General features: G+C 41.5%; 2 protein-coding genes across 6 annotated transcripts in view; one reads left to right on the top strand and one right to left on the bottom strand.

Moving 5' to 3' along the window:
* The window catches only part of TUT4 (terminal uridylyl transferase 4), a 57797-nt gene extending 48577 nt beyond the window's left edge, over nucleotides 1-9220 (top strand). For 3 of the 5 annotated variants that reach the window (XM_042465892.1, XM_042465891.1, XM_042465890.1), the window contains 5 exons: nucleotides 2391-2551; nucleotides 4705-4805; nucleotides 5317-5827; nucleotides 7861-8043; nucleotides 8691-9220. In XM_042465892.1, coding sequence (XP_042321826.1) covers nucleotides 2391-2551; nucleotides 4705-4805; nucleotides 5317-5827; nucleotides 7861-8043; nucleotides 8691-8782 — 1048 coding nt within the window. In that variant the 3' untranslated portion in view covers nucleotides 8783-9220. Of the gene's footprint in view, nucleotides 1-2390; nucleotides 2552-2826; nucleotides 4806-5316; nucleotides 5828-7860; nucleotides 8044-8690 lie in introns of those variants that run through there. The other 2 variants (XR_006103770.1, XR_006103771.1) reach the window with 2 other exon arrangements.
* On the bottom strand, nucleotides 8219-14523 carry PRPF38A (pre-mRNA processing factor 38A). The gene is made up of 10 exons (XM_042465893.1): nucleotides 14340-14523; nucleotides 13938-14097; nucleotides 12814-12935; nucleotides 12332-12417; nucleotides 12007-12117; nucleotides 11639-11751; nucleotides 11508-11534; nucleotides 11336-11433; nucleotides 11107-11155; nucleotides 8219-10371 (listed from the first exon to the last, which is right to left on the bottom strand). Exons 1-10 carry the CDS (start codon nucleotides 14467-14469, stop codon nucleotides 10329-10331), a joined length of 939 nt encoding a protein of 312 aa, XP_042321827.1. The 5' UTR covers nucleotides 14470-14523; the 3' UTR covers nucleotides 8219-10328.
* Between the last annotated feature and the right edge of the window lie 145 nt (nucleotides 14524-14668).

Genomic DNA, 14668 nt, shown 5'->3' with positions numbered 1-14668 from the left:
GCGGATTCACGCAAAGTGGAGCGAGTGCACATTATATTACTACACTGGTGCATACCATGCAGATTCAACTATTCGAATTGAGACCCTGGCACATGCTCAGTGGGGCTCTGGACGCTGTCCTCCTTCCCTGCCCCTTCCTTAGCTGTCATCTTTCATCGGGCGAAAGGAGCAGGCAAGGGATGATGGGATAGGTCACAGGGAGTCACTGGGGCCAGGATCGGACTAAAGGAGCAGGCAGGGGATGATGGGATAGGTCGCAGGGGGTCACTGGGGCCAGGATTGGACTAAAGGAGCAGGCAGGGGTGATGGGATAGGTCGCAGGGGGAGTACTGGGCCAGGATGGACTAAGAGCAGGCAGGGGTGAGGATAGTTGCAGGGGGTCACGGAGCCAATGGACTAAGGAGCAGCGGGTGATGAAGTCGCAGGGGTCACTGGAGCCAGGGGGATACGGCTCAGGAGCAGGCAGGGGATGATGGGATAGGGTCGCAGGGGTCACTGGAGCCAGAGTGGGGCTAAAGGAGCAGGCAGGGGGATGGATGGGTCGAAGGGGTCACTGGAGCCAGATGGGCTGAAGGAGCAGGCAGGGGATGATGGAATAGTTGCAGGGAGTCACTGGAGCCAGGATCGACTAAGAGCAGGCAGGTATGATGGAATAGGTCGCAGGGAGTCACTGGGGCCAGGATCGGACTAAGAGCAGCAGGGGATGATGGAATAGGTTGCGGGATCACTGGGCCAGTCGACTGAGCAGCGGGGATGATGGATAGGTTCGAGGGGGTCACTGGGGCCAGGATTGGACTAAAGGACAGGCAGGGATGATGGAATAGGTTGCAGGGAGTCACTGGAAGCCAGGTCAGGACTGAAAAGGATCAGGCATGGGTGATGAGATAGGTCCTCAGGGGTCCACTGGAGCCAGATTGGACTAAAGGGAAGCAAGCAGGGGATGATGGAAGGGTTCAGTTAGCCACTGGAGCAGGACGGAACTGAAGGAGCTCAGGGGGTGATGAGAGAGGTCCAGGGGGTCCACTGGAGCCAGGATCACAGGCTCAGGACAGGCAGGGGATGAATGGGATAGTCCGCAGGGGGTCACTGGATCCAGGATCCAGGCTCAAGGAGCAGGCAGGGGATGATGGGAATACGGGTCGCGGGGGTCACTGGCGCCAGGATTGGACGAAAGGAGCAGGCAGGGATATGGGATAGGTTGCAGCGGGGTCACTGGAGCCAGGATCGGACTGAAGGGGAGCAGGCAGGGAGGAAGGGATAGGTCCGGCAGGAGTCCCTGGGGCCCAGGATCGGACTAAAGAAGGAGCAGGCAGGGGTATGGAAATAGGTTTGCAGGGAGTCACTGGGGCCAAGGATCGGACTAAAGGAGCATGCATGGCAGGGGAGATGGGAAGGTCGCAAGGGGGGTCAACTGGGCCAGGAGGGGACGCAAAAGGAGCAGGCGGGGGATGAGGGAATAGGGTGCAGGGAGTCACTGGAGCCAGGATCGGACTGAAGAGCAGGCAGGGGTTGATGAGATAGGTCGCAGGGGGGCACGGAGGCCAGATCAGGCTCAAGGAGCGGCGGGTGATGGGATAAGGTCGTAGGGGGTCAAGGGAGCCAGGATTGGACTAAAGGAGCAGGCCAGGGAGGAGGGGATAGGTCGCAGGGGTCACGGGAGCCAGGAGTGGACTGAAGAGAGCAGGAAAGGAGGATGGGATAGTCTAGGGGGTCACTGGAGCCAGGATCGGGCTCAAGGAGGCAGGCAGGGGATGATGGAATAGGTTGCAGGGAGTCACTGGAGCCAGGTTCGGACTGAAGGAGCAGTCGGGATGATGAGATAGGTCACAGGATGGCAGAGAGTATGAGATGGCATGGAGGAGGAGGGGGATGAAGGAGCAGGACGCAGGGGGCCAAGGGGGGCAACATCGGAGTGATCTTCCACACCAGACCAATTTGAAGTGAAAGCGAAGTGAACTTGAAAGCGAATTCTGTGAATTCATCTTTTTTTCCGATTTCACCAAAATGAGGGGTCACTTTGGAATCACTGTGGAAGCGCCACGGAAGGAGCGCACATAGAAAGGAATCTCGTCTGATAACACATTCACATTATAATGTGAATCCGCATCGTTGGACCAACAGTCACCCTGGATCTGAGCTGCAAAATCTCCAAAAAGCTCCATGTGATAAACACCTCGGTTATTTTACAGTCACTTTGAAATGAGATTCAGCTGCACCTCAAATCTGTCCCATTTGATTTCCTCCTGGTTTTTTGTTTTTTTGTCCACCAATTAGAAACAAATTTAATTTTCAATGTTTTTTTCTTTTCCTCTCTGTTTGCCGTTTCTGTAATAATCAGACAATTTTGAGAACATATTAAAAGGATTGTTTTAATACTTTCTCACATTTAGATTGAAGAAAAAGGAGAATGAGAGAGAAGACGAAAAAGAAGTAAAGGAGGAAGATAGGGAGACCAGAGAAAAGAGATGTTTTATCTGTGGTGACGTGGGACATGTTCGAAGGGATTGTCCTGAATTCAAACAGACTAGACAAAGAAGTAATGGTGTTCAAGGTAAAAAACTAAAACAATACTCTACCAGCCCCCCCCCCCTTTGTAACCTGGTACTTTATCATTTTTAGACAGTTTTATAGTGGCATCCAAATATGAAATAAGATGCTCAGAGTTGAATCTTTTTTTTTTTTACTAGAGAATTCATTTGGGGTCGAAAATGGCCTAAATTCTTCTTGTCTACCTGCTTTAAAAACAGAGTGGGGAAATCTTCTGTCCAAAGGCCAGATGGAGCTTCCTACTATTTAATTTCATAAGGCCCCTTTGTATTTTTACAGTTCCACCTTTCTCCAGAAGGCCTAGGTGGGAGTGTGGCCTGTTCAGTACTTTCAACACCCAGTACCCTGTCAGCCTTCCCTGACAGAAGGAACAGGCATCGAACTTCACCTGCTGCCCTTTTCAAGGGATAATCACAATATTCCTCCTCATTTATCAGTGGATTTGGAAAGTATACAGTACCATCTTCCTGGACATTGCAGTATTTGTATTTATTTGTAGTATTTATAATATATTGAAAACCATATAATGCAATACTTTAATTTTATTTGACCCTGGGTTTTTTTTTCCAGTGAAGCAGTGGCCTTTGATAGAAAAAAGATGCAACATCCCTCTCCCATTTTGGAAGAATTGCCTCACCCCCTACTGTTGGATCTTAATCTGTTCAGTTTGGAACACCTTCACTTTAGTGCTTCCCTATTCACCTAGAAGCATCAGTGAAGCTACTCAAAGAGGCATTTTCTTATTAACCACTCTCAGTATCTTGTCATCTTGAGGTCTAGCAGAATTTTTAAACCCTAGGCTTAATGTAAGATCTTTCAAAAAGCTAAGACTTTTTGGTAGTGGTATGGCCATGCTCCCTAACTTGAGTAGGTACCTCCTTATCTTTTTTGCATGGAAAAAGTTAGTTGGGAGCTGGCTCACTGTACTTTGCTCTTCCTTTTCCTTCTCCACATAGGGAAAGTAAGGGAGAAATGAAGGCAGTCACACTTGTAAACTGGATGATTGATGAGGTTGGGGGTCTTGGAAGGCTGGCTGAATGTGCCAGTGCACCTTCCTCTCACCTTTAAGTTATAAAGAAGTTGAGAGAGGAATGAAGCTGGGTATCCTGAAGGCAAGTGGGAAGTGTGACTAGACCCCATAGATCCTGTGCTTACCTCTTTTTCCTTCCTTAGTCTGCAAATCCCTATAGGCTGTGGTGGTCTGGATTATGCTATTGAGAGGAGAGTGTCCCCTCCTTTGTTTTAAGAGTATTTGCCTTCAGTCCAAGTGATAGTTCTGTTAGAAGTTAAAGTAATTATTTTATATTGTATTGGTTTGAGTCTTACAAAATTTTCAAAAACAAATGTCAGTTTATTCATTGCATACTGTAATCCAAACCAGTGGATTAGGCACCGCTGAAAATAATGGACCTTATTTCTGAGTAAAAATGCAAAGAATTTAATTGTTAATCTTTCCTTTCATTTTTATTACCAATGATCCAATCATTGTTTTATTTATTTTTATTACTGTTAGTCCTTTATTACCAGACACACAGAAGCAAATCCTGCTTTTCATGGGCCCTAATCCTATGCTCTTTAGAACTTTAATTATATAATTTAGCTACTAACTTTTTCCTTATATTTTTAGCCCCTTTCCCCTAAGCATCCTTGCACGCTCTCTGGCACCAATTCCTGGCCACACCCAGTACTTATGCACCCCCCACCCCGGAATACTATGATGTGCCTCACTCAAGCAACTCATGTTATAACTGGTATTTTCAGAAGTTTTCTTTCTTCAGTCAATAAAATAAAAAGGGACATCTACTTTGAATAGCACTTTATTGCAAGAAAACCTCCCATTATAGTCAAACTAAGAAAATAAGGCATTCATTTCTCTGCTAAATTATGAGTGATCTCTAGCTAAGATCTAAAGAGAAGAACAGGTATTACTTCAGAGCTATAAACATAAGTGAACTGTTCCTGGTTTTGGTACTACAGTTACTACTGTAGAAAAAAAATACTGAGTTATAAAAAATAGCTTATCTCTGACAGAGGGCATTGTTGCAAAAAAACCTGAGTAAATAAAATTCTAGCTGTGCATAAATCATTGCTTTGGACCACAACATACTTGGCTGCTTTGTCTATATTCAAAACACATGTTCTGTATATTTTATTTAGCTGCTCCATTAGTCCGAAGCCTTGTAAACTCACAGCCAGTAACTGGATCAATTCCGCAGCAGGTGGAAAGACCTTTGCGCACTAGACAGCCATCAGAATGTGTAAGTTGCCTTTAATATGAATAATACTACATGAAAAATATATGTCATATAACAGTATACATGTTAAGTATGAAAAACGTAACATTCTTGCTATAAGTAAGCATTTGTACACTTTAGCGGTATTTTTTATCTATTCCAAGATATTTCAATGTTGTAATTAAACTGTGATTCTTTACTGATTGCACTGAAGAAACTGCAAGTTGAAGCATCAATTTTGAGGAAGTGGAAGACCAAATGAATTAAGATACAGTTAGTGAGTGAAAATTTCTTTGTGTATGTTTTGTTTTAGTAGTAATGCAGACTGCTGTTTTTGAGTGATAGTTCTTATTAATGAATCGCCCATCAGTGAAATCTTTATAAATGATTTTAGTTTAACTGTTCTTGAGTTGAAGTGTAGCAAACTGGGAAAGAAAAGTTCATTTTGTGCCATGTTTTTGTGCATCAAATGCACAAAACAAAATTTAATAACTGATGAACTAATCCAAACTACATCCTTTTCCTCCTTTTCTAGTCTGATTCTCGACAGTCATCTTACTCTCCACAGCCTCAGCAATTTCCCCAGAATTCTTCTCCACCAGCCTCCATTAACCAGACTCAACCACAACCAATATCTCAGTCTAAGCATGTTCTTCAACCCCAGCAGGGGACACAGCCACCCCACCAGGTCCAGCTGCCTTTGTTTAACTTTGCCCAATCTCCCCCAGGTCAGTACTCCACCTTGCCTAACCTGGGACTATTTCAGATGCATCACCACCAAATTCAACTTCCTAACACCTCGTGGCCTGTTATTCACTCTGCACCGGGTAATCCTTCTCACGCTACAAACGTTCCATTTTCTGTGAGGGCTGGCAGCAGCAACCCACCCAATAATCAGAACAGCGTAAGCTTGAATGATCCCAGTATCATCTTTGCACAGCCTGCTGCTAGGCCGGTAGGAATCCCCAGCAATTCTCACGAGGGACACTGGCACAACTCTATGACTCTAAGCTCACTGGTGAACAATGGCACGGTGGGGAATTCAGGTAACTCTCCTCTGTTGTTTCCTGTTTTGTACCAATATTGCTGGTGTCTTTCTTCAACGTTCCTTAATTGATTCATTCTCACTGTGGTGCTTTTTGGGGGTGCACATAAGAATTAATGCCTTAAGAAAAAAATTTTTGATTTGTTAGGGCAAGATGGTATGTAGAATAGTTCCTAGAATAGTAGCCTTTGGAAGGGTACTTGGTAGATCTTGAAACATTTTTAAAGAGAAGAGATTTAGGTTTTTTGCAGAGAAACAGAGATCCCAACTCTTGAGTCCTGAATAACTTATTTAAGTAGAATTGCTATGTACACAGGTACAGTGGGACCTTGGTATCCACTGGGGGTTGGTTCCAGGACCCCCTGTCCATGAGCAGGTCCTATTAAATACAGTGGTGTAATAAAATAGTTTCCCTTATATAAAATAACAAAACCAAGGTTTGCTTTTTAGAATTTATGTATTTTTTTTTTAAAAAAAATTCAAGCCGTGGACACTTAAATCTTTGCATATGGAGGGCTGACTATATGCCTTCCCAGAAAACTGTATCCATTTTCCTTTTTTAGTGCATCCCATGTTTCACCAGAACATGGCATACAGCCTATTAGATTCCATCCAAGCTGTGTGAAAGCTTGTAACATCTTCCTTTTAAAATGTGAAACAGTCTTGAAATGGAGACAAATATTTAAAAAATAAACACTAAAAGCATATCTGAACATATGCAGGGTACCTTTTCTTCACACAAGCATGAATCTTGCTCCCTTTCTTAAAAAGAACCACTTATGCTCTACTTCCATCACTTTTAGTGATTCATGTAATACAGGCCTGGAACAGAAGGGCCTTTGAGGCACCATCGTCACGTGTGAGGGTTGCCTGGTGAGCAGAGCGCCCAAACGCCCGGCAACCCTCGTATGTGATGAGGGATACAGCACGTTACGGTGACATCGCAGCTGCGCCACCTCCAAACGGGGCGGCGCAGCTGCAACGTCACCGTGCCGTCTCTGGCACTTTCCAGCATCGCCGCAAAAAGGAGCCGCTTCCAGGTGCTCCTTTTTTGCTCCGCAGCAGCACCACACAATTTGGTTGTTGCAGTGCTCCTGCAGAGCAAAGACAGGTGCTGGGGAGGCACCTCTTTTTGGCGGTGTGTACCCCGCCATAGAATCAGAATATAGAGTTGGAAGAGACCGCAAGGATCATCTACCCCGTGGTCCCCAAACTGTGCCCTTTAAGAGAATTTGGACTTCAGCTCGCATAAGCCTCAGCCATGATGGTCAATAGTCTGGGATTCTAGGTGCTGAAGTGCAAAATCCCCTAAAGAGCACAGTTTGGGGGCAATTGATCTAGCCTCTGTTTAAAAACCTCCAAAGGAGACTACACCACATTCCAAGGGATGATATTCCACTGTCAAACAGCTCTTACTGTCTGATTGTCTCAAAGTTTTACAACACTTTAATGAAAAGGTGTACACTTATGGGTAATTTTTTTATCCAAAATATATTTTCCTCTCCAAAACATGATATAGGAATGTGTGCAGGACATTTCCACTACAGTATCTTTAGATCCTCTTGGTACCCTGGGAGCAAAAAAATCAATTTTTCAAAAATTTTCAAATACATTTTTGCCTCTGAGTGCCTTAAAGGGCGGCCCACTGAGAAGCCTTCTTTGGAGCTAGACCTCTTCTCATCCAAAGGCTGATCTTTAGTTTAACTTTAATGTGAGATTATTTTAGTGTTTTTATTAAAACTGTGAAAAATATTCTCCCTTGATGTAAACAACAAGTAGCTATTTTTAGTGTTTCTCTTCAACATAGCATTTATGAATTGTTTTCCACTATTTAGGTTTATTTACATCCTCTTTTCAACACTAATGTGTGTTCAAAATAATTATGATAAAATACTAAGCAATATAGATTTCATTATGCATTTAAACATAACCATTAATTTTGGACAGATGGATACTCTTAACTTGAAGTGCTTTGTTGTGTTGCAAATGACTTTTAATTCAATATACAATTTTCCCCTTTTGAATGAAATCTAGATCAGGGCTTCCAAGGACAGTTTGGTAAAACGAATCCCCCTCCTCCTCCTGCTGTTCCTTGGGACCATGGAGCCCCTGCCCATTTTCCTCTCCTGCGAGGGACGTGGCCTTACAATATGTCTCCGAACTACGTGCAGCAGGGAAATGCCAGCTATCCATTGAACAAACCTTTCTACCCCCAAGGTACTAGGAATAACTACATGAAGTGATTGTGGCACCTTTTACTATTTTCTTCCCTGTTTTTGTAGGTAGCAGCGCTTAAACCATTTCTCCTGAAATAATCTGATTGGAATTAATGAAACAGAAGTCAGCAGTTTGAAAATGAGCCCATAATAAGATGTTTTTTTTTTTTAAAAAAAAAATCATATTTCTAACACTACTTTTTACAGATTTGGGATGATTTTCAATTATATCTTGAAATGACATCCCTTCCTCCTGTGGGAAGAAATTTTGGCTGATATTGCTGATCTACAGCAGACACCTCCCTCTTTGTTGTGTACTGCCTGCTCACTGCAGGTTTTCTTTCTGTGAATAAAGGAATGTCTTTGCTCATAGGGGAAAAAACGGCATGAACCTACTTCATGCAAGTTCTACCTTTAATGACGTCTCATATGTACTTCTTAGGAGTATCATTCTGTTCAGCCACTGACAGTAGAAGGTAGAATTGTTTTTTTAAAAATCTGATAAAAAAATTCAGCTAGCATCAACAGGGGCAGAATGAACACATCACCCGCTACGGGGAGCTTAAAACTTGCTTTTGCATCAGTTTGTTAAATTCAGCGACATTAAGTGATACTTGCTAAAATAATTATAAACTTTTTTTTCTCTAGCTGGCTTACTGATGCAGAATAACCAGCGCTTTTCACTTCTGTCTCAAGGACATCCACACTTGAACGTGAATTTTATTCAACAGAAAAAATGAAGTTTGTATAAGTGGGATGGGAAAAATCAGGTTATGGATTAAAATCTTATTGCAACATGCTTAGATAAGAGATTATTTAAAATTGTTTTTAATTGTATCATTTGTACATAGATATAAAATATAGTTTTTACCAATATCACAAGAATAAGTGATAAATGTCATCTATTTTATTACCCTATTTTTAAGGGGAACTGTGTTTTATTTTACCTTGGTAAACTGTAAAGAGAGTTTTTAAAATTAAGTTGTTTATTTTCTATTAGCTTTATTCATACTTTGGTTCAGACTTTATATCTATTGTTCTAAAAGAAATTAGAAAGGGATTTCATCTGTTAAAGATTGTCATTTCTTTACAGAACAATGTAGTGCCAAAAACTTTTTAAAAAGAAAAAAAAATAAATTGCAAAATTAGAAATCAAAATAAAGATTACTTTTTCTGTATATGTGGTTTTGATGTTGACCTTTTTACTACTGCAAACTAGGTGACCTATTATTTTCTGGGTCAACCTAGGTTGGCAACTGAGTATGCAAACTTGCCAGAAATGGTTATGCGGTGTTTCATTGGTTTACAACAGTAAAAGCAAAAGCGAAATGCAAATATACTTAGAAAATCCAGACAATTTCCTACTTCAATATTTCTGAATGCCATATACTGTGTTCTTGTTTAGGATTTTGTACGTGTCTGATGGTACAACTTGCCTGATTAGTAGACAACTGGAGGGTCTAGGCATACAACCCAATTATATCGCTTAGCCATGAGATAAGTCTAAACTTGGCCATGTTTACAAGTCTACAAACCTATTCTGAAACATAACTTGTTAAATTCATAGGTTCTGCCTGCCTATATTTGTATAGGCATACAAATGATACATATTAAAAATAGTCAAAACTATTTGTAATTCTTTTCTCTAACAGTTCATTCTCCTCTTTTGTAAAAATTTCCTCATTTAAATCAATCCCCTCTGGTGGAGCTGAAATACATACAGGACATACTGTAGCTTTTTTATCAAACATTTTTAATAAAGAAATCACAACAGTAGTATTTTCCCCCAGCGATTAAAAATAACTGCAGAATTAACTTCTGACAGCTTGTTGCTCTGTTAAAATTACATACAAATCAAGACTTTTTTTTACAAATTTCAGATAGACAAAACTTTAATAGGTTTTGAAATAAATTTAAACAGTGCTTTATCTTGATAGTATAGTAAGTAAGCACTGAGGTTCAAAGAAATTTTAAACTTCATACCTCTTAGCATAACACAATTATGTTTTAGGAGGCATAGATGTGATTGGAGCTTGGAAATTGTACTTTTCTCACCTGTAACTTCTAGAATGTCTCAGCTACTATAACCCTGCTGGCTGAGGGATTCTGCATTTTATAGCATTTCCAAACTCTCAATATGACCAGAACATACACATTCCCCTTAACTTAAAACAAAACATTGAATAACACCATGTTCTGCAAAAAAACCCCACAAAAAACAAAAAACTAATACAAAAAGGATTAGCTACCAAAGCAACCTGGTTGAGATTCATGAAGTACTTAAGGTTATTCATTTCCTCGACGACTCTTTTTATGACTCTTCTTGGATCTGAAATAAGAAGAAAAGCTTACCATTGTTCAGTTAATGGTTGAATGTAATGAAAATTGCACTGTCCTGCAGTAGTAATTCACCTTTAGCCATTAAATTAGTAACTGGAGATTTATGAAAACCAAACCACCCTGGCCCAATTTAGGAAGGACCTCAAAACCTTCCTATTCCAACAGGCATTCCCCGAGTAAATATCCTGTGGGCCTCCCTCCTCTCTTTCGTGGCCAAGAGGTTGGGCTTTGGGGCTTTACTGTTGGTTTGTTTTTAAATACAGTGTTACCCCGGGATACGAATGCGCCGCCTTACGAAATTTCCGGGTTACGAAAAAAATCCCTTTAAAAAAACTGTTCCGGGTTACGAAGGTTTTTTCGGGTTTTTGGTGCTTTTCGGCGCTATTTCACACGAAATCGCGGCTTTTCCCCATTAGCGCCTATGGCTTTTTCGGCTTACAAAGTATTCCGGGTTACGAAAGCGGCGGCGGAACGAATTAATTTCGTAACCCGGGGTACCACTGTATGTTTTTATTGGAATTGTTTGTATTTTAATTATGTTGTGAGCCGCCCTGATCGGAGGAAGGGCAGCATATAAATAAAAATTTTATTATTTTATTTTATTATCTACCACATACATAAAATCTGTCTTGAAAGTCATGTAAAGGTATAAAGACTAGCTATGGGAGTAAGGAAGAAATTATCTTCCTTATCTTCATTACAAAGAAATATATGAAGCAAGTACCTTTCTGGGGACTTGGAATGGCTGCGGTGTCTGTGGCTACGGTGATGCCCTGTTGAGAAGGTATAAAATAATATAACTCTCTTCACAGTGATTCAAGAAACAAGAAAATTAAATCAGAATGGTAAAAAGCTGGTATTGGAGTATTTTGACTGATCTCCTTAATTAGATACCAGATGTAGATTGAGAAAATGCCTTAGAAACCACTCATAACTTGTTGCAAAACAGTTACCTGGAGATTTAGATCTTGATCTGTGGCGTCTTTCCCTAGATCTACTTCGATGTCGCCTTGGGCTCTTACTGCGATGCCTTTCCCGACGTGGTGATGGACTGCAAAGTCAGACTATTAGTAAAAGGCTTACACATAATTTTTAAAAATCAAACTGACATGATAGGTTTCCTACCTTCTCCTCTTTGGAGAGCGGCTTCGCCTAAAAACAGAACAGGAGGGAAACCCACAAATGTTATTCTGTACTATTTTTAAGTTCAGCATTACACTCTTCTAAAAATATTTTGTTAACGCCCCAAATGTTACCTTCTAGGAGATCTACTTCGGCTTCTCCTGTAACGCATAGTTGGAGATCTGCGGGGTTTGTCTAGATCTCTGTAGCCTCTTCGCCTGTGATCAGGTGAGGGAGCTCTCTCCAGCTGAAAATATTGACAAAAGGATCATTCTGAAAAAAATATCTAAAAGCAATGCCATCTCTGAACAAGGCATTAGCTAGATGCAATAATAATCTTCTACCATAGCAATAAAACAATTTCTATAGTACTTGTTATTCCTTTTATGAAAAACAACAGATGTAACAATTTGAGATGTAAATGTCATCTGTAGCTAAGGCCAGGTGCTGCACTATACAAACTCAAAGACGAGAATGGTAAGTAGCAGATAAATATTCAAACCTTTTCATCCTCCTCTTCCTCATCTTCACTAGACTCTACATCATCCATATCCTCTTCCAAAGCACTAATCCGTGGTTCCAGTTGTTCAGCCTCTTCAAGGACATACCGTTTCTAAAGAAGACCAATATTTTCTCAGTATAGGCAGTACTCAAGTTGACAAAAGGCTGAATCACGCAAGTGTAATCCCACTGTTCACGTCAAGAGGATTTTGCCTTCTCCAGCCATTTGAACTGGAGTTCCTGTTTTACATAACAACTACTGCAATGCTTTAATGTCCAGGATTTGAGAGTCAGTTTATATTTTTATCAGTGTAGCAATTACACACCTGTAGTCTAGGTAAAATGATATCACACACACGTTCATCATGAAGCAGTTGATCAATAAATTCATCCACGTGCATTAGCTCGAATTCTGGAAAACAAGTGACCACAGTTTAAGAGGTAGAACTATGATTAATATCAATAGTAATACAAAGTATTAATGATAAGGTTGTACAATGCACTGAGCAAACTTCATCCTGTTTTGTCACAGGAGGAGAAATAATGCACTTCTCAATAATTTGCTATTATCATATTTCTCCTCTTTAAAATCCCATACTTGTTTTCAGTTAGTACTGTAAAAAGTGTTCAAAACCAAACAGCTTATTTAATGGGACAAAATTACAACACTCACAGCAGGAACAATACATAATTTATTCTAAATGTGCTTTGGCTTTGATAATATTGCTGCAACAGCAAATTTCATAAATATTCTGAAAGGAGGAAAGAGCCAATTAGTTAAGATATGAAGTCAATACACTTACAGTACCTCCATTTCTATTTTGGCTTTTTATTTTTCGATAATCATTGTACAGTGGTTCAAGGTATTTGTAGCAATCTATAGCAGTTCCAGTTAGTCTCATATACAAAGCTCCCAGCAACCTCACATACCTGAAAAGTAGCAAATACAAAAACAGTTGTTTAGAATGTTTCTCAATCAAATCTGAAAATATTAGATTTCAAGTATCAGATCAGGAATTGAAACTAGGGTTTTTGTGGGTTTTTGGGCTATGTGGCCATGTTCTAGCAGTTTCTTCCTGATGTTTCGCCAGCATCTGTGGCTGGCATCTTCGGAGAATGCTTGCCTGGAAAAACTGGATCTATATATATTGTGTGAGTCTGGGAAAGCAGGAGTGATTTGCATGTGTATTGTTCTGTTGCTCTTGGCAGGCCTCAGGCTAGAGGCTAATGCAAAAGAGGATTAGTGTCTGCTAATTGGTGATCATTATCTGCTAGGAAAGCCCCTGACTCTGAATGGTTTCCCATTTGCATTTGCTGAGTCCTCATTTTGCAATTCCTCAGGACTGGTAGCCAAATTTTGTTCACTTTAAGGGTTTCTTCTTTCCTCAGAGTCAGGGACTTTCCTAGCAGATAATGATCACCAATTAGCAGACATTAATCCTCTTTTGCATTAGCCTCCCAGCCTGAGGCCTGCCATCAGCAACAGAACAATACACATGCAAATCACTCCTGCATTCCCAGGCTCACACAGTGTGTGTGTGTGTGTATAAACATATACACATTCCCAACTTCTCCAGGAAAGCATTCTCTGAAGATGCCAGCCACAGATACTGAAATGACAGGAAGAAATTTTTCTAGAACATGGCCACATTGCCTGAAAAACCCACAAAAAAGTATGGATGCCAGCCATGAAAGCCTTAGACTCTAAACTGAAACTGTCATCATATTTTTCATTACTGTAACAACTGGGCCTTTGCTCCCTAGTAAAGTCTATGTAAAGAAAAATGGCTTAGCAAAATAGCAACAATACATGTAGAAATCGTACGAGATTCTGCTGTGAATCAGAACGCTGACAAAATCACTACCCAAAAAGACCTTGTAATATTTAAACATTTGGAGCTCCGTCCCATGAGGCGGTTGCTTCTCTCTTACTTGAAGTCTTCGTTTTTGATAAACTCGACGATGATGTCCTTTTCAGGCTGTATCTGCAGCATTTTCAAAGTCAGACACAGGAACGGTGTGGGCTTAATGTTTCCGCCGTAAACGCCACCCGTGTAGCGCAGTTCCATGGCTTTGTCCACAACCAGTTCAGCTGCAACAAGAACAAAAGGGAAAGGCATTCAGGTGCTGCTTGCGGTGAATGAGAAGATTTTTTAACGAGAGAGATAACCCGGTTTGGCACCGCTTTAACTGCCCTCTGGCTCAAGTGCTATGGAATTCTGGGAGTTGGAGTTTGTTGTGGGCGCAGAGCGGAGCACTTGAGCCAAAGAGTTAAAGCGATGCCAAACCAGGTTACCACTTCTCCACCCAAACCAACGCCCCCAGGAACCGCACCTGTGAGTCCGAAGCACTCCTCCTTCCAGTACTTGGACTCATAGATGCGGGTGCGGATGATCTTCTCCACCAGGTACTGCGGGTTGGTGCCGTGGATGCTGTGCGCGTCCTTCACCGTCCGGTTCGCCATCGCTCTCCTCCTCCTCCTTCTTCTGGGCCTCAGACACTGAGGTTAAAAAAAAATCTTCCCCACTTCCGGTAAAAAAGGGCTCACTTCCGGCCGCCATTTTAGCACTTGCCATATTTTCCGGGGCGAAACTCTCGGTCGCTCTAGGAAGCGTCTCGTTGGTGCTCTTCAGGGGCGGGGCGGTCGCTCTAGGAAACCGTCT

This window comes from Sceloporus undulatus, chromosome 4, assembly GCF_019175285.1.
Source record: "Sceloporus undulatus isolate JIND9_A2432 ecotype Alabama chromosome 4, SceUnd_v1.1, whole genome shotgun sequence".
Lineage (NCBI taxonomy): Eukaryota > Metazoa > Chordata > Lepidosauria > Squamata > Phrynosomatidae > Sceloporus > Sceloporus undulatus.
This window is presented reverse-complemented; position numbering and strand designations above follow the sequence as displayed.

Coding starts and splice junctions, on each gene's coding strand:
- PRPF38A (XM_042465893.1), bottom strand. CDS start 14,469: ATGGCGAACCGGACGGTGAAGGACGCGCACAGCATCCACGGCACCAAC. Junction 12,118..12,331: donor TCATTTTACCTAGACTACAG/GTGTGTAATTGC, acceptor GGTCTTCTTTAG/AAACGGTATGTCCTTGAAGA. Junction 10,372..11,106: donor CATTCCAAGTCCCCAGAAAG/GTACTTGCTTCA, acceptor TTCTTATTTCAG/ATCCAAGAAGAGTCATAAAA.